The sequence below is a fragment of the Myripristis murdjan genome, chromosome 9, assembly GCF_902150065.1.
Source record: "Myripristis murdjan chromosome 9, fMyrMur1.1, whole genome shotgun sequence".
Classification (NCBI taxonomy): Eukaryota; Metazoa; Chordata; class Actinopteri; order Holocentriformes; family Holocentridae; genus Myripristis; species Myripristis murdjan.
Window position 1 is genome coordinate 913,858 of NC_043988.1, and position 19,810 is coordinate 933,667.

Here is a 19,810-nt window from a genome sequence, read left to right on the forward strand (position 1 = left end):
CTGGCTTTTTGCAGTGTAAATAACGGCATATTTCTCTCCATGGCAAAGCAAAATGACTGAAATACAAGTGAGAGATAATCAATGGCAATTGCTTCTACATTTTTTCAGGAGACATCACCTTAATGTACAGTAAATAGAGCTGATACTGTACACGACTCTTCCTCTGTTGAGCAGATGCTCAGTCTTGTATTTAGATGACAGTATATTTTGTTTAATATGTTTGAAAGTGTATATATATGTTGCACCAATGTCAACAGGGAGGTTCCAAGCATCTTCTGGATCTGTTTGACTGTGTTCCAGGGTTAGACCGATACATGGAGCCAAAGCTGGTTGTTAATGAACCTTCAATCAGATGATGGGATACATACTGTGTTTTAATTTCATGTTGTGCCTATTAGATTCCAGTGGAGAGTTTAAGCACTGGTATAAAAGCTGTTTCAGAGACTTTTCTACCCTGACAAAAAAACAGCTTGAAGGCCGACATTACACATGAAACTTTTTCATGCAACGTAGCTGCATTTCTTAATTGTCTGTTGCTGTAAGATCATGCAACTAAACCTTTGCATGAACGTATATATCTTAAATGCAATCACAACCACGTGCCCCAATCAATGAAATTAATTAGAGCAGTGATATTTATCATTAGCCTATTCTTAAATTGTGAACCGCATGTCATTTATCAGAGAGTGAAACAACAGGACAGATCAGATCATTGCAGTGTTTTTTCCCCATAAGTGATCAGTTACAAAAGGAACTAAGGAGGCACCGCATACAGGCAGTGCCGGCTTTACCTGTGTTGGCGCTCTAGACAAAATTACTCCCTTGCGCCCTTCCATGCCTACCCCCCCCCGGTCAACAATCCCGCTGCTGGCGCCCCTCCGGCCGCTAGCGGCGCCCCTCCAGCAGACGGCGCCCTAGGCAATTGCCTATATCGCCTATGCCAAAAGCCGGCCCTGCATATAGGCAAGGACTGCAGGTGAGAATAACTGCTAATTGGCTTGGAAGTTACCACAATTGGCCAGTGGCCGAATTTATGACAGTCAGGCTGGTATCAATACAAATGAACTAACCTTTAACATATTCAATAACCCAAATTTCCTTGTTAAAGTTTCATGTCGAGACAGACGTCTGTGTGCGGCGGTCTGCATTTTCGAAAGACCACCAGAACCTTTAAAACGACAGGTTGCAAACCTTGTTGCATAAGGTTCACATTGTTTCAACCTTTCATGCAAGTTTCATGCAAGTTTTCAGGTAATTGCATGGGCCAATACATAGTGCAGCTCCCTTGAAACTTCTCTGAAGTTGCATAAAAAAGTGTCACATATAACGTTTGACCCAAGAGAAAACCACAGAACCCTTGGGATGTTTTGGAATTATTTGACAAAAAAAAAGAAAAAAAAGAAAAGAAAAACGTTGAATATCAGCACAAAATATTAGCATAAAACATCACTAGCTTCAATCCAAAAATCAATATTAACATCGGCATCGGCCCTGGAAAACACATCGGTCTAACCCTGCTGTCTTCATACAGTTTGTCAGTCCTATAACATTGTGTTGATATGTTTGTTGTCACCCAGAAGAGGAGAAGCCTGTGGTGGCAAATGTCACTGTCAGTGATCTATCATGGGACAGCTTCGTCCTGTCCTGGTCTGCCAAGGAAGGGGCATTTGAATCCTTTCTGGTTGAGGTTTCCGACGCAGAGACAGGTGCTGAGTGGCAAAACCACACGGTGCCCACTGATGCTCGCAGCCTTGCCATCTCTGGCCTGTCCCCCACTACCTGGTACAGGGCTAACCTGTATGGGGTGTACAGGGGGGCCCTCTTAGAGCCCGTCTATGCAGACACCATCACAGGTATCAGTGCTGGGGCTTCTCTCTCTCCCTTTGCTTTCTTCCTCTGCTACAGACAGGTGGAGGGTTTCATTTTTACATTTTTTTTTTTTGACAACTTTGTCTTCTGGTTTTGGTCATTTTCTTATATGTTTTCTTTACTTTTTTGATAATTGTGTGGAAATTTCATATACTTATAAGTTGAGATCATTTCGATGATGAAATTTTACAGAGCCAGGAGAGGGGCGTTAATAATCTGAGAAAAAGATAATTTCCTAGATTAAAGTGGTAAATTTATGGGGGGAAAAAAACAAATATTCTCTGAGATTTAAGTGGTAAAAAGTGAAAAAACAAACAAACAAACAAAAAAAAACATTCTGAGATTTTAAAGATACAAAAGAGGAAAAAACTTGGAAAAATAGTTTCACAGTTTTGTTTTTTTCTGAATAGGTCCAAGCCATGGTAATGTCTCTTTACAGTCTGGATGCTGATGATAATATCGTGATTTTGGGATAAAATCATCACGATTTCCTTGTTAATAAATCCCATAGTATAAGAAAAAGTATTTTAAGAAGTTTTTTCCTCATAAATTTACAACGTTAATCTGTCATCTAGTTTTTTTCTTGCAAATTTGTGGCTTTGTAATCTCAGGATTTTCAAGTTTTCTTGTAAATCTACCACTTTAATCTCAGAGAATATTTAAGTTTTTCTTTTTGTAAATTTACAACTTGACTTTTTTTCTCTGAATATTACCCCACCTCCTCCAGCTCTGTAATTTTTTTTCTTGCTGCAGTGCCTCTAATACACTGTAGTAGAAATGATTTCAACTTATAAGCACAATTTAGAAAAATAACTTTACATGAACTCAATGTTAAAGACAGGTTGATCACAGTGACCTTCATAAGGCTTTGTGGCCAGGCGTTGCTAGGCTCTGAGGCCATCAGGGGCTTAGCCTCGTGAATCACTGGGTTTTGCCAACAAACTTGTAACATAACACGTATAATAATACAGAGGCCATTATATGACACAAAATGATTTTACGAGACTAGGAAACTCTAAAATGCACACTGTGCCAGAGGAGCAATCTTAATCAATTTTAAGCTTCTGCTGAATGTAAATTCTTGCAATTTAAAATTAAAATTTTGATCAGGAGTATATTAGTAGTAATAGAATGCTATGTCATTTATTGGGCATTGTTCATTGTTCTTACATTGTTCATTCTGCTGCAACAACAGCAACAAGGCCTATGCATGGATTTCCTTAAAAAAAAACAAACTAAACTAAATCATTCTTTCATTCACTATATTCTATTTTATGAAAGAAATTTCAAACTTTTATAATATAACCAGTCCCTGATCCGCCAGGTCAGCTGACTCCACCACCAGATTTTTTGCAAAGTCCTGCTTCACAATCTCACATTTGCACACACGCACACACACACACACACACACACACACACACACACACACATCTTCTTGCCTCTCCTCCTTTCCTTGCCAAGGAGGCACAGAGGAGATGCAAGGAGAGAGGAGAGAGGAGAGGAGAAGGCACAAAATAGAGAAATGAGGAGAGGGGACTGTGTCAGCAGGAGCATGTGTATTGTTCTACTAGGTACCACTTTATTACTTCCCCCTCTTGCTGAAGCACCAAAGTAAAGTTCCACTGCTTTACATTAGAATGCCAACTTTTTCCAAATGAAACAAACATTCGAAGCTGCAGCCCAGGATGCCCAGGTCTAACAACGCCACTGGGTCAAAACAGTCTTCATACCACTATAAAAGGCTCCATTTTTGATAAAGATAATTTGGAATGTTTATCCCTATGGGCGAATTTAAAGCTCTGGACTCCCATTATCAAAGCACAAACATTTTTACTTCAGTGTAAGAAGACTATTTGTAACATGCTACAGAAAGCCAATCTACCTCTAAGCCACTGTGGTAGAAATTATTGTTCCTTGGTTAAGCAAATTCTCCTTGCCAGTCAGACACTGCACACAATCCGTTCACCTTCTCATTGGCCATTCTTCAGATACATCCCTTTTTCATGCAAGGATGTTAAATGAGCTAACACTCAGCCACACCACCCAGACAAAACCCATTCAGTCAATATTAGCCCTGCTGAATAGCTGCTTTTGCTCCAACTTAAGCTGTCGGTCTCCCTGCTGGTAGGAATCTGAAGTGAAACAGCACCAGCTCTATTTTGTGAGCAGGGTGGCTCCTGTGTAATGTAGGCTACTGGGCTGCAATCAATGCGTGTACTGATTTACCCACCCAACTCACTCATCACTGTCATTATCAGTGGTTAACAGGCAGATAATTAAATGTGCTAAATGAGCAGGCTTTAAACAGCCACAATGGCACTCAGAAGTAAAAGAAGGGTTTCTAGATGAAAACTGGCTTTGTATTCAGTCAACAGATCCAGGGCCAGCACACACTGGAAATGAGTCAGGAACAACCAAGGGGGAAAAAATCAAACATTTATCACACTTGTGTCAGCAGAAGAGTTGATGATAAAATGTTTGACATACTGTACATGTCAAGTGACATGTCTGGGGCTTAGGACGACTTTAGCCGGGATCCAGCCCTTGTGTGGTGTTTCCTGATGTCTGGAGCTGTTCTCCTTCCTGGGCAAGCATTTGCCTTCAATCTGTGCAAGAAGCCTGATTGGCCGGTCAGCAAATTCTCTGATGACACCTTCATTTCAGAGAAGAAAACGAACGTGGCAGTGGCCGTGGAGAGTTGTGATGTTTCTGACACTGAGCTGAATCTATAGATTTCTTCTGTTCTAGAGAAATGTTATGACATCGACAAGACAGAGATGTAATTTAAGATCAATATTCTACCTTCAGTTTATTTGAAGAACACTTTGATGCCTTAAAACAAGTTAGAATTAATAATACAGATAACTTGTCTTGCAATGCAATCTGATTATTGACGTGCATTTATCTTAATATCACGTCATGAACTATATAGTGTAATGTAAGTTCGCATTAATGAAATTAATTAAACGAAATTAAAGGAAATGCAATCTAAAATTTCAAAATAATCAGTTCATAAAGAAAAGCAGTCATTAAACAAAACAATCACTAACTAGCCATCAGGCTCTTTTGATATGGATATGATGTCGAAGGGCATTTGGGAGAGAGAGTTACTGCTGAGGTCCAAGGAGGCTAGAGGGCAAGACTTATGGAGGGAGTTTATTCAAAGTAGTGTAAACCTTACATTTTTTTGTACACTGAGCTTATGATATTGTGGACTGAGTGTGATTAGCAAGCACATGCTTATAATGTGCTGCTGATGCCTTATAATGCCTGATGATCACCACTTCACATGAAGCAATACCTATGAGAAAACACCTTGTAAAAGCCTTTGCTTCCTAAAAAGACTCCCGCTGACAGAGGTCAAAAAGTCTAATTTCTGGATTGGTTGTCACTATTTGACCATTTTCCCATGTTAGCATCCGATCACATTATCATTCAGCATTTCGCCAATGAGGATCAGTCAAGTGGAAGAAAGACGAGAAGGCTGACAGAAGAAAAAAAAATCCCTGAGGCGCTTTTGTCACTTTGTGTGAGGCCTCTCTTCTGTATGCATCCCCACTTCCCTCAGGCCTGGACTGCTCTTCATTCTCATGCTGCCATTGCCCCTGGGCTTTGGTGTTAGGGTGCCAGGGGCTGCGAGGGCCATGCAGAAAATGGCATACACTCAACTCGGCCCATTGTCTGCATGCTAATGGATGGCAAAACCATCTTAACATTTACATTAGCATCACTTAATCCATAGAACACACCAAATTGCCAATACAAGCACTGACTAATTTGATCATGTTATGGAAGGCATTCATGGGTCCACTGGAGGAAGATATCGCAACAAAGTCAAGTCCAACACTGAGCAAACATTCAAAAAGTGAGTTGGAGTGATCTAAAACCTATGATTGAGGGGACCACAGACAGATGTAGAAAGTGCCCTGAACAAGCTCAGCTGTAATTCATATTAACAGCAGCTGCTGTAAATTTATCGGGCAAGACTGGAAATAGGACAAGGCTTCTGCTTGCAGACCCTTTTTCAGCAGGTTAGCTGGCGCCTCGGACCTCCTCCAGTAACAGGCTCCCTTTTGTGAATAGTGATTGCGTCCCTGGGGGGAGGTGGGGGGTGGGGGTGGTGGGGGGGTCACCTAGCCACCTAGCACATGTTAGCTCTTTCTGATGGATGTGTCCCTCCCTCTCTTCCAGTGGCCAGCTAAAGCCGCCTGGTGGCTAATGAAGAGTGACAGCTCCCCAGGATTTGTCTGCTCTGCTTCTCATTTCCACTGCGCCTTCTCACAACAAACGCCTTATGCTTTTTCCTCCAAAAATAAAAAAAAGGAGGTTTAGGCCAGTTCAGGGACCTCTGAGACCCTCACATTTGGTGTTGTGTTTTAATGAGCAGTGCCACTGGGTTTACTGAGGCTGTGCTGAGCTCACTTATATCCACCTCTTTCCCAACTGCTTCAAAAGAACTATCCGGTCTATATATCCATCTGTGCTGCTACCACAAGTTTCTTGGGCTAGTTAGCTGCAGCAGTTGGATCCTCTGGAGTTACATAGCATTTCTCCAGCAGCTGGGGAAACCTGCTGTCTGCACTGCCATTATCATCCTGTGCTGCTACTAATGACTGGTTCATTAGCAATTTTTGCAGCACTATATGTACAAACTACCATCTCTACACACACTTAGATGTTTGCAGAGTGCAAACTGTAAGATGCATAAGTTCTGTTCTATATATATATATATATACACATAAGCGAATATAAGAGAATACATATATATATATATATAGAGAGAGAGAGAGAGAGAAAGAGAGAGAGAGAGAGAGAGAGAGAACAGAACTTATGCGTCTTACATGTGGATGTGGCCTTGCCTTCGTTTACAAAAAACAACACTTGTAAATGTTCTTTGAATGGATAAAGGCGATTAAGCAATTTTTTAGGAATGTTAGCAGGTAGGATGGGATGATGGTTAGCATTTTGAGCATCCAGCCAATATCTAGCACTTAGTAAGAGGAAGAGGAAGATAGCACCACTACTGTCCTACATAACAGCTAGGGGCTAAGCGAAATAATGTAATTTTTTTTATTATTATTATGTGTCCGTATCCCTTTAGTAAAAGTCAAATATCACTTTGTGATGGACTTGTGACCTCCAGCCCCCTGGCACCATTAATAGGAATAAGTAGGTATGGAAAATGGATGGATGGACGGATCAGTAAATGTCATGAGGATATGAGGATGAGGATGAGGATCATTTTCTTAGAAGCTTCAGAAGTGTCATTTTATAAAAGAATGCAATGAAACCTTCCTCACTTTGCCCCACCTCAATGGATTTCATTAGTTTGAATTTCAGTGGGAAGTTTTAGTTTTTGTGCTGGTTTGTGGTTGACTAAATACCATTTCAGAATGTTCTTCTCCCTGACTAGAATAACATTTTCAGGAATCTGCTGAATCCTTTTTCATTTTTTGTATATTTGGGTGAATTTTAAAGATAATGAATACTGGGTGCAAATATTGGCAGCTCCAATCCCAAAATAACATTACTGGCTTTCAAAATCCCATATCACATTTGTTTCTATGGTTTATTAACCACAGTGGCTTTGACAGGTGCATTGACTAAATGTAAAGAATTCTATCAGTGTGTTGCTATATCAAAAGCTCAATTTTAGAAAAAAAAAAAAAAAAGAAAGAAAACAGGATTTATTGTTTTGTATATTATCTGCATTTTTCTCTAGATTGTAAAAAAACTATATTGTTTTTCTCTTGCTCCTCTCTTCAAACCTGGGGTCTGCTGTCACTGTCATTTCTTGTACCATGTTCAGAAAAATGTCAAAGCACTCCAGGTCCACAGAGGAGGAAAGCTGACTTTCCTTTGTCATACAGAGACCGAACCAGAAGTAGAGGCTCTCTTGGTCTCTGACGTCACCCCCGAGAGCTTTAGGTTGGCCTGGACAGCTGAAGAGGACGTCTTCGACACCTTTGTGATCATGACCAGCCAGACTAGTGGCCTAGGTGAGCCGCATGAGCTGGTCCTGGGCGGCGAGGAACGGAGCGCAGTTATCACTCATCTGAATGAGGACACAGAGTACAAAACTGAGATCTTTGGACTCGTTTCGGGACAACGCTCCAAATCTGTAATCGAGGTGGCGAGAACAGGTACACGGTATCCTGCCATCCACTACTTTGTGAAATCAGAGCTGTGAATTGATACTAGGAGCCTATGTGCCAAATACTGAACCTTCTTATTCTTGTGATAACAGCATGGAAAAATGGGTGATTATTACTTTTATTCTAACATTTGTCCTTTTTGTCTTTTGCAGATCTTTTTTGTTTACTAACCTGGTAACAAAGTGTAATGGTATTTTTCCAAGGCACTTAATGTTACGATCTGGCAAAATGAAACCACTTATCTTCAGAAATGAAATGTATTAAGCCCTTGTAATGGAGGCCCCCTGTAAAGTCATAAATATTTGATTAAGACCAGCTCTGGCATTTTGTGCCTTGTTTCAGCAACTGTGCATTAGTGGATGTGCGTATATCTGTGTGTGTGGGGGGGGGTGTGTTTTCATCTCAGTGTTTCATCCTTGTCCTGTCTGTCAGCTCCTGAGTGGTTCCAGTGGATAACACCAGCAAGCCTTTCATCACAGCCCCACTCTACAGTATCTGTGAACATGCAATCTGCAGAGGCCAGTGTTAGTGCTGCACAGAACTACTCAGGGCTTAGCAATATTGTCTTGGACATGTATTCAAATTATATTAAAATACCGGTCAGTCAGTGTCATTCACTTGATATGATGCAGTTAATTCCATATTTAGTGCAGAACTGATCAAATGTTTGTATTATAAAGGTTTCAACTTAATGGAGACTTAAGTAATATTATGATAGTTCCAAGCCAAACAATTTTGGGTTATTTAGCTATCTATATCTATCTATCTAGTTATCTATTTTCACACACACACGCGCACACACACTCACACAATTCTGGGAGAAAACACTGAATACATGGAAGTTTTGACAGCTCCAATCCAAAACTATCAGTATCAGTGTTGAAAAGCCCATGCTGGTGGAAGCCTCCTCAGGAGATTCACTGAGCTCCTCTGCTCTTTTCCTGTGTCGTCTTTGTCCAGTTGTCACAGTCCCAGTGAGCGCTGTCTCTGGCCGCCTGGCCCCATATGCTGGTGTGTGTCTGTGTAGATAGGCCGGGTGTCTGTGGCTGTGTCCCCTGTCCCGCCTGGGGCTGAGGCTTTACTCTTGGGTTGCGTGGCACATGTTTTACTTTTGTGTTTTGTTGAAATGGGGGCAAGTTAATCTCCCCAGGTCTGTCACGCAAGATACTGTGGCTCAGTGTTGCTGGGAAGTGTCGCCTTGAGCTCTGGCCTCCCCAGGCCCCTTTGTCTGTCTACCTCACACTCTTACACACACACACACACACACATACTCTCTCTCTCCCTCTCTCTCTCTCTCCCTCTCTCTCTCCTATATAACGAGTGCCTTTCAGTGGTGGATCTGCCGAGGCTACAATAACAAAATACATGTGTGTCTTTTCTTGTCTTCTCATTGATGTAAGGTGGAGTGTTTTCCAAAGCAGAAAATACACCCTAGAATTGGTTGATGCTGTGCATTTACTGATATGCAGTTACACATTGTATGTTCTACTTGTCTAGTCCATTTAAAAGGCAGTGCACATGCTAAACACTCCCTCCTGCTGCTCACTTGTTCCATGACAGATCTAGGCTCACCCAAAGGTGTCCGATTCTCCGATGTCACCGATACGTCTGCCACCGTTCACTGGGTGGTGCCGAGAGCCCGGGTAGACAGCTACCAGGTCACCTACGTGCCTGCTCACGGAGGTCAGTATCACTCACAGTCCTGACACAAAGGAGATCTTGTTGCAATCTTGTCTGTGACAGTCTTGTTTGTTTGTCTTATTGCAACATAATGGGTTAGGGTTAGCTGCGTAGGCTTGAAATGTTGTTCCACTCTGTAACTGTTTAACAAGAGTTGCAGAAATATGAAAAATGATGACGGAATCTGTCGAAATGTGTCTGGGGGAGCTTTGCTTAATCTTACATATGTTCAGTTGTTTTGACTTCAACAATCTCAGAGCTATACAAATTGTAAACTTACCTCTTACCTCTAAATCAGTTTTTTGGCCATTAAACCTGCCGTACATGTGAGTTCAAGAGGGAAATCATTTTGTAACAGTGATGAGCTCATGGCTGTTACTTATCTCTGATTGGTGGAACTACTACCATTCCAACACAAATAGAAACAAACACCAGGAAAATATATATATATATATATATTTACTTTATGATAAGTGTACTTTATGATGTTTTTTTCCATTAAAAGACTAGATCACTGTTTCCCTTGCAGCAGTTTTTACTGTACTATGCCAGTCTGAAAACACTGGTACACTGTAAAAAACAGGGGGGAAAAAATGGGATTTACCATCATCTTCTGTAGATGGTTATATCAACCAAAATAGATCTGAAGCATCAGGACAAGATTTACTGACATCCTAAACACAGTTTGAAAACCAGGAGCGAGTCGGTGGGTTTATTTCACCCTCTTACCAAAATTCACTTTATGTCTTTTTCTTTTAGTTTCTTTTTGGTTGACCTTTTGGGTAGATTTATGGCAATAGTTCATAATTTCATTTTAATTTCAAATATATATATACAGTTATTATGAACAGTTAATATGTGTGTGTGTGTGTGTGTGTGTGTGTAGAGAGAGAGAGAGAGAGAGAGACAGAGGTATATAGACATACATGTCATTGTTTTCTTTATTTTCATGACTATTTACATTGTAGCTTCTAACTGAAGGAATCAAAACTATGAATGAACACATGTGGAGTTATGTACTTAACAAAAAAAGGTGAAATAACTGAAAACATGTTTTATATTCTAGTTTCTTCAAAATAGCCACCCTTTGCTCTGATTACTGCTTTGCACACTCTTGGCATTCTCTCCATGAGCTTCAAGAGGTAGTCACCTGAAATGGTTTTCCAACAGTCTTGAAGGAGTTCCCAGAGGTGTTTAGCACTTGTTGGCCCCTTTGCCTTCACTCTGCGGTCCAGCTCACCCCAAACCATCTGGATTGGGTTCAGGTCCGGTGACTGTGGAGGCCAGGTCATCTGCCACAGCACTCCATCACTCTCCTTCTTGGTCAAATAGCCCTTACACAGCCTGGAGGTGTGTTTGGGGTCATTGTCCTGTTGAAAAATAAATGATGGTCCAACTAAACGCAAACCGGATGGGATGGCATGTCGCTGCAGGATGCTGTGGTAGCCATGTTGGTTCAGTGTGCCTTCAATTTTGAATAAATCCCCAACAATGTCACCAGCAAAACACCCCCACACCATCACACCTCCTCCTCCATGCTTCACAGTGGGAACCAGGCATGTGGAATCCATCCGTTCACCTTTTCTGCGTCTCACAAAGACACGGCGGTTGGAACCAAAGATCTCAAATTTGGACTCATCAGACCAAAGCACAGATTTCCACTGGTCTAATGTCCATTCCTTGTGTTTCTTGGCCCAAACAAATCTCTTCTGCTTGTTGCCTCTCCTTAGCAGTGGTTTCCTAGCAGCTATTTGACCATGAAGACCTGATTGGCGCAGTCTCCTCTTAACAGTTTTTGCAATTTTCTGGACTGACTGACCTTCATTTCTTAAAGTAATGATGGCCACTCGTTTTTCTTTAGTTAGCTGATTGGTTCTTGCCATAATATGAATTTTAACAGTTGTCCAATAGGGCTGTCGGCTGTGTAGTAACCTGACTTCTGCACAACACAACTGATGGTCCCAACCCCATTGACAAAGCAAGAAATTCCACTAATTAACCCTGATAAGGCACACCTGTGAAGTGAAAACCATTTCAGGTGACTACCTCTTGAAGCTCATGGAGAGAATGCCAAGAGTGTGCAAAGCAGTAATCAGAGCAAAGGGTGACTATTTTGAAGAAACTAGAATATAAAACATGTTTTCAGTTATTTCACCTTTTTCTGTTAAGTACATAACTCCACATGTGTTCATTCATAGTTTTGATTCCTTCAGTGAGAATCTACAATGTAAATAGTCATGAAAATAAAGAAAACACTTTGAATGAGAAGGTGTGTCCAAACTTTTCGCCTGTACTGTATATATTTGGTAACTATATATGAAATCAACAAATACTCTTTCAAAGACAAACTACTTATAGTATTTAAAACAAACATAAAAACCCTTTCAGTATATTAATTAATTTAGGAACTCAGTGTGTGGTTGTATGGCTCTCATTCAGCAGATGTGTTTGTAATGCTGCACTTTTCATGCCCCAGTTTTAAATTTAATGAACAGTCAGGGTCTGCAAACTCTCAGTCACTCTAATGTCCTCTTGTGGATTTATTCAGCTTTCAAAGGGCTACAGGTATCATAGTTTACATGCTTTAAAATCGCCATTGCTACATAGTGCAGGTTGTGAGACATCTCATTATATTTATTACATAATGACAATAAAGCTTTCTGTTTTAAATACTGAAAATCACAGTGCTCTGGTACTATCCATTCAATCATTCCTTCCACAGTGCCACTGAACCCTGCACCATCTCCAAACAAAGGAATGATCTTCTCTCCTCTGACAGATAGATTGTGCCCTCTAGTGATTAGTTATAGGCACTACTATACAATGAGGTGCTGAGAAGCCCACCCATTTTACTTGGTCCACCAACTATCTACAATCACGCTACAAAACTGCTTAAATCTTGTATACAATATTACATTCAAAAATAAGATAAATTGAATTTTAAAAGATTAACAAATGTGTTGCCATGTATCGCTTTCTTAGACAATTTTGAAATTTTAGAGAATAAAATATGAGAGTCCATGTGAAAATAAGGCTTGATGATACATTAACTGTCATATATTAACTGAAGTTATTCACCTCTGCCTGTACAAAATGTTTACCAGACAGAGAGAAGAATATCACTATGGGATATCATTTATCACCTATTTTACCTGCTTACAGAAAAGTGTATTGATAATGAGATAATATCATCTACTATTTATAAAATAATACAGGCGGCACAGTCAATCAGTCTACATATATCCACCAGACTGCTGAACTTACTAAGGCCAAGGTCAAGGTCAGCTTTAGTATCCCCGAGGGGCAAACTGTGGTACAGCCAGCAGCAATCATATCTAGAATACAATAAACAGAAAAAAAACACTTCCACAAATGATAAACAAAAAAACACTTCCACAAATGATAAACAAAACAACACTTCCACAAATGGAAGACAAAACATACTGGTCACTCATTGAGGACGTTGATGGCAGCAAAAGATTTCTTAAGTCTGTTTGTCCTGCACCAAGGCAATCTGTATCTGCAGCCAGACGGGAGCAACTCAGATTCCACAGCCAGAGGGTGAGATGGCTCAGAAAGGATTGTTCAGGCCTTGTTTAAAACTCTCATCTTGTAGAGCTGAGGGAGGTACCCACCACCTTACGACACACTTCAACGATGCTCAGAAGTCTGTTTTTGTTTCTAATATTAACAAGTCCAAACCAGCTGATAAAACAGATTCAATAAAACATGAGTAAAACATCCTCATAAAAGCACAATCAACATTAAAAAGGCGAAGCTTACGCAAAAAGTACAAACGCTGGTTTGCTTTGTTGCAAACAGAATCGATGTGCCGGTCAAAAGACAGATTATCGTCAATGAGAGGACCCAATTATTTATACTCATGTACACACTACTGTCTGACTATTGATCACAACTGGTGAAAAAGCTGTGTGGTGAAGACAGAGCCCTCTTTATTACAGAAAGCAAAAACTAAGGAGCTGGTTATTGAGTCACCACCATGCCTGCCATTATTTTACACCTTGTCTGATCAGTGATCAGCCTGTTGAAACAGGAGAGGAGTTGAAATATCTAGGAACCTTTTTCAATGGCACTTTAAGTTTTACAGCTAACATAGAATACATCTTTAAAAAAGAAACACGGCACTTGTATGTAATCAGGAAACTGGATTCATATGATAAGCAAGGAAATTTTAGGGACTGTTTGCAGAAGTCTTGTTGAGAGTGTTTTAACTTTTAATATGTTGAACCCCAGGCGTTTAAAAGAACCAGGTGGCTGTTCGCTGCAGGCCTTTATTTATTTTTGCACAGACCTGCACCAGGCCATTATTGTGATGACAGTTACCGTCCAACATATTTACAGTCGGTCGATTTAAATTGTGTCTGATCCTGTTCATCCTCTCTTTAAAGTTCATCAAACTGCCCTCAGAATGTGTTATAGAGCCACTGCAGCAAACAAGAACTTTTACAAAAAGTCTTCCCCACAAATGCAATAACCCTGTTAAACTGGCGAACAGCATTTACACTGGAACATGTTACAGCTGATTGGAATTCTGCGGATTGAGCTTTTACTATTGGATGTGTTGTGATTTAGTGTGATGTGTTTTAACCAAAGGCATAGGCCATTTTCCACATTTTTGGACAATAAAGATTATCTTATGTTTTACTACTATTTTTTGAATAAAATCATTGAACTGGTGGCTTTAAACTTGAACTTTCTTCACCTTCTGTCATGCAGGAAATGCTAAAACGGTAACAGTGGACGGCGCCGAGTCTCAGACTGTGCTGCCCAACCTGACACCGGGGGTCACTTATCAGGTCAGTGTCATCGCGACCAAGGGTCAGAGGGAGAGTGAGCCTGGATCTGATAGCGTCACCACAGGTAAGCCTCACACAAAGCAAAACACTGTGCGTGCGCACACACACACACACACACACACACACACACACACACACACACACACACACACACAAAGTGATGAAAGAAAATAAAGTAAAAAGCAAGTTGCTCACTGAGGCATTTGTGGGGGGCTGTGGTGTGTGTGTGTGTGTGTTGCAGCTCTGGATAAGCCCCGTGGTCTGACTGCAGTCAACATCACAGACACTGAAGCTCTACTGCTTTGGCAGCCTGCCATTGCTACTGTGGATGGCTACATCATCACCTACAGCGCAGACACAGGTATGTGATGCACACGCACACACACGCGCACACATACGCATATACACAGACAGCAAGTACATTTGCTGTCTATCAGATTTCAATGCATACAATCAAAATAATCAAAAACACCAGAGGAGCCAAGCACCAACTACTGGTCCACAGAGCAGTCGCCCGATACTGTAAGAACAGACGGACCAACCTGTGCACTGCCTGGACTGACTACAAGAAAGCCTACAACTTGATGCCGCACACATGGATACTGGAATGTCTGGAACTGTATAAGATCAACAGGAACCGAAGGGCCTTCATTCAGAACTTAATGGGAATGTGGAAGACAACCCTAGAGGCCAACTCAAAACCGATTACCCAAGTCAGCATCAAGTGCGGCATATATCAAGGAGATGCGCTGTCACCACTGCTGTTCTGCATAGGCCTGAACCCCCTCAGTCAGATCATCACAAAGAGTGGCTACGGATACCAATTCCAAAGTGGGGCAACAATCAGCCACCTGCTCTACATGGATGACATCAAGCTGTACGCCAGGAATGAGTGAGAAATCAACTCACTGATCCACACCACCAGGATCTACAGCAACGACATAGGGATGTCATTCGGATTGGATAAGTGCAGCCGGATGGTCTCAAAGAGAGGCAAGATGATCAGAACTGAAGGGGTCGACGTACCAGAGGGCAACATAGGAGATATCCAGGACAGTTACAAGTACCCTGGTATCTCACAGGCTAATGGAAACCATGAGGAGGCCGCAAGGACATCAACCACTAAGCGGAAAGAGGGAGGCCGAGGACTAGTGAGAGTCAGGGCCACGGTCCAGGATGAAACATTGAAAATCCAGGACATAAAGAAAATGGCCCAAAGGATGAGCTGATAAGTGAATGCCTCAGGCAGCAGAACCCTGCAGAGGAAGAGGAGCAGACAACTTGGAGGAACAAGCCCCTACATGGCATGTACCACCATCAAGTTGAAGGAGTGACTGATATCAAGAAGACCTACCAGTGGCTGGAAAACGCTCGACTGACAGGCAGCACAGAGGCACTAATCACGGCAGCACAAGAACAGGCCCTGTGCACAAGAGCCATTGAGCCAGGGTCTATCAGAGTAGAGCAGACCCAAGGTGTAGGCTATGCAAAGATGCCCCTGAGACAAGCCAGCACATGGTCCCCATGGTAGTAGAAGCACTGCTACCACTTTATGTACATTTTTGTACTTTCTTTTAAACAAATGTTGTTTTTGTTTTTTCTTTTTGTTAATTTTTATGTTGTGTTAACATTCAGTCCAAAATGTTGGCCTGCCTGTTTGTGTGTTGCAGTGGCACCAGTGATGGAACGTGTGTCAGGAAACATTGTGGAGTTTGAGATGAGCTCTCTGACACCAGCAACGCGTTACACAGTGAAGGTGTATGCTGTGAGAGACTCAGCCAAGAGCACAGCCACCACAGCGGAGTTTACCACCGGTGAGCACTGATCACACTCCATATGAGTTCAAACTGCCAACCAGCCCTTCGTTACTTGTACTTGTCTACCTGAACCAGTGTTTTCACTCTTAAAAATAACTGTCTTAAGCCACTCAAAGGAGGCTTAACATCACTTTCACTGTCATACTTAATGAATAATCTGTTTTAAAAATATATATAATTATAATTAGGCTAAAACAGTATTGTGCACATTACAAAGATCACAATACTGAACAGCTTGGAGGTTGTTTAAGTGCATTTCTATATTAAAATAAATAATGATGTTAGTTTTACAAAAAATCATATATTTTCATGTGTTAAAAGACCCAAAACGAACACTGTGTATAGGAATAATTCTTTCCCAAGTTGTTTGATCCATAGCATGCATTTGTTTTCTCACGCTTAGATTACTGTAATGCACTTTATGCTGGTTTACAAAAAAAAAAAAAAAAAAAAAAAAAAAAACATAGATAGGCTGCAATTCGTTCAAAATTCAGCAGCAAGAATTTTAACCAAAACCAGCAAAAGAGAACATTTTACACCAGTATTAGCATCTTTGCACTGGCTACTGGTAGCATTGAGGATAGATTTTAAAATTCTTTGACTTGTTTATAAAGCACTAAATGGCTTAGCACCTTCCTACCTTTCAATCATAAAATCATAAATCCTACATGGTATCAAAAAAAAAAAAAAAAAAAAAAAACATGGAGGGTGCAATAGGCCTATTTTATATAAGATGGCCTTCAGAAACGAAGGAAATAAGCAGATAGGCAATGCATATTTGTTTTTTATCTCTTGGCAAGCTCATCAATGCCTTTTGTGGGAGTAGATCATTTTTTAATGCTGTTTTTACAACTCCTCAAAAATACCAAGCAAAAAAATGTAGCTGTGATTGTGAGAAACATGATGCATCGCTGTTGACACCCAAACAAAGGGCTGTCCCATTCCCTTTTTATAGTACTTCAGCCCCTTGCAGCCTCACGGACTCAATCACTTTCCAGGTGCAGCTACTTTAGTCAGTGAGGGCTCAGGGCTCAGGGCTTAGGGAGGAGATTGAGGGTCTGTCTCAATCGAAGGGCTAGATGACTTCTAGCTCTCAGCCCACGGTGCCCACGTAGGAGGCGTCCGACGTAGGTGCCGATACCAAGTTTACCGGAACTAAAAGTTAAGTGAATTGGGACGGTGTAGCCTGCGGAGGATTCCTACATCATTATTATCGAGGCTTCCCGAAGCGCATTCGAGTGATGCAGCGTAAAATGCCGAAGTAGGTTTCGGAGGTGTGTCAGTGAACACCTGTGCATGAAACAAAACGATAAGCAGCTTCAAGATGGGACAACATTGATTCTGTAGTTTTATGTATTTTATTTTATTTTGTCTTCGTGAAGATGCAGAAAATTAACATAATTGTTACACCTCAAATCAATTGCAACAGACTATCCCAATTAAATTAATTGGGATTAAAGTAATTGTACACATGGCTACATTGTAACGTACCTCATGCGCTGATGGTTGCTATGGAAACATCATGCAAAATGCCTATCTAACTCATCTAACTAAACTTGCATTTCCAGGCGTTGTTCGGATACAGTTAACAGCTAAACCGAATCTATGGTGGTAATAATAGGCACGAAAACTTATCAAAACGTCATGATATAAACATTAAGACGGTCTGAAACATGCTTAATAATTCCAGCAATGGTGGCTGATCCAGAAATTCAACTGGACCGAAAGGTACCATGGGAAGTAGGCTGTGATGTTGGCCGCGAAGCATCGTGGAGGTGTTTCCTGCAAATGAGTCAAAAATAGGCTGGATCTGTTGGCTGCATTTGCAGGACCCTGCGCGGTAAAATTGAATTGGGACAGCACTTGTCGCGCCGCCGTGACGTAAGCAGCCTATAAATACGACCTAGATAGCGTACAGCCTTTGAATTGGGACACAGCCTGAGATTCAGCCAAGCTATCTAGCGTAGTTTCGGGAGCAGGACCGAGCAGGACCACACCACAACCACGCCTCTTCCGGCATTGCTTAAATTCACCTAACCCTCTGTCACTCTCGTGTTCTGCGCGAAAACTGAGACCCGGCAACTTAGTGCCCTAAACTCGAAGCAATCTGCACCTTAAACTTAAACTTTACTCAGCAGCCACTCACCTCACTCCAGCATGGACTTCGTTTCCCTCTCTTCTTCGGAAGATGATTCGTTCGACCGGGATCAGGACGATCAGGCCCAGAGTTTTAATCAGCCCTTCTCCGCGGTTCCAGCACCAGATGAAAGGCATCTCTCCGCCGCTTCGGTGCCCAAAATCCGGTCAGACCAGCCAACACAGTTTCCTCCATAGTGTGTATTCCGCCCAGTTCATGTCTCCTAAATATCCAAAATAATTTCAGTCCATTATCATCGTCGGACGATTCCTCCACGTCCCCAAGCCTTCCTCCTCCATCATCGCCACGTTCCAGCAAGGTCCCCATATGGCCAGTTTCCCTCAGAAATCTCCGTTTGGACTGTAGCAGCTCTTAACAAAATACTTAAGTTTAAGGAATTGCATTTCACAGAACTGACAAAAACAAAACAAAACTTTGTATTACCGCTCGCCTCCACAACACAAACAGCCGCCTTCCGGTTGACGTCACCGCGTCCACCACGTCCCGTCCTAACGTCACCGCCCCCGCCACAGTTAAAGGAACAGTGCACCAACACCCTTCAGCTCAAAGTCAGCAGAAAGAGGCACTCCAGTAGAAAGAATACATTAGAGTATATTAAAAATAAATAAATAAATTGAATTAAATTATATTTTAATAATAATAATAATAATAATAATAATAATAATAATAATAAAATTTTAAAAAAGTCCCCTTCTTCATCCAGAGAAGATAACCACGGCATGTCGTGTCCCCGGAGCCTATTCCAGCAACTGCTTCCTCCAGCACAGACTTCTGGCACCGAGATGCCAGGTGCCCTCCACAGCTCTATTCCAGCAACAGCAGCAGCTATCTCCAGCCCATGCTTCTGGCACTGAGATGCCAGAAGCACAGCTCTATTCCAGCAACAGCAGCAGTTCCCTCCAGCAGGGGCTTCTGGCACCAGGATGCTAGGGGCCTTCCATAGCTCTATTCCAGCAATAACAGCAGCTTCCTCCAGCAGAGGCTTCTGGAACCGGGACGCCAGGGGCCTTCCACAGCTCTGTTACAGCAACAGCAGCAGCTTCCTCCAGCAGTGGCTTCTGGCACTGGGATGCCAGGGTCCTTCCACAGCTCAATTCCAGCAACAGCAGCAGCTTCCTCCAGCAGTGGCTTCTGACACCGGGATGCCAGGGTCCTTCCACAGCTCTATTCCAGCAACAGCAGCAGCTTCCTCCAGCAGGGGCTTCTGGCACCGGGATGCCAGGGTCCTTCCATAGCTCTATTCCAACAGCAGCAGCTTCCTCCAGCAGTGGCTTCGGGCACAGGAATGCCAGGGCCTTCCACAGTTTTATTCCA

General features: G+C 41.9%; 1 protein-coding gene across 1 annotated transcript in view; it reads left to right on the top strand.

Moving 5' to 3' along the window:
* The window catches only part of tncb (tenascin Cb), an 85,421-nt gene that overhangs the window by 50,873 nt on the left and 14,738 nt on the right, over window positions 1-19,810 (top strand). The window contains exons 11-16 of the mRNA XM_030060638.1: window positions 1,578-1,853; window positions 7,740-8,012; window positions 9,585-9,707; window positions 14,442-14,585; window positions 14,763-14,882; window positions 16,192-16,335. Of these exons, the coding sequence (XP_029916498.1) occupies window positions 1,578-1,853; window positions 7,740-8,012; window positions 9,585-9,707; window positions 14,442-14,585; window positions 14,763-14,882; window positions 16,192-16,335 (1,080 nt within the window). The remainder of the gene's footprint in view (window positions 1-1,577; window positions 1,854-7,739; window positions 8,013-9,584; window positions 9,708-14,441; window positions 14,586-14,762; window positions 14,883-16,191; window positions 16,336-19,810) is intronic.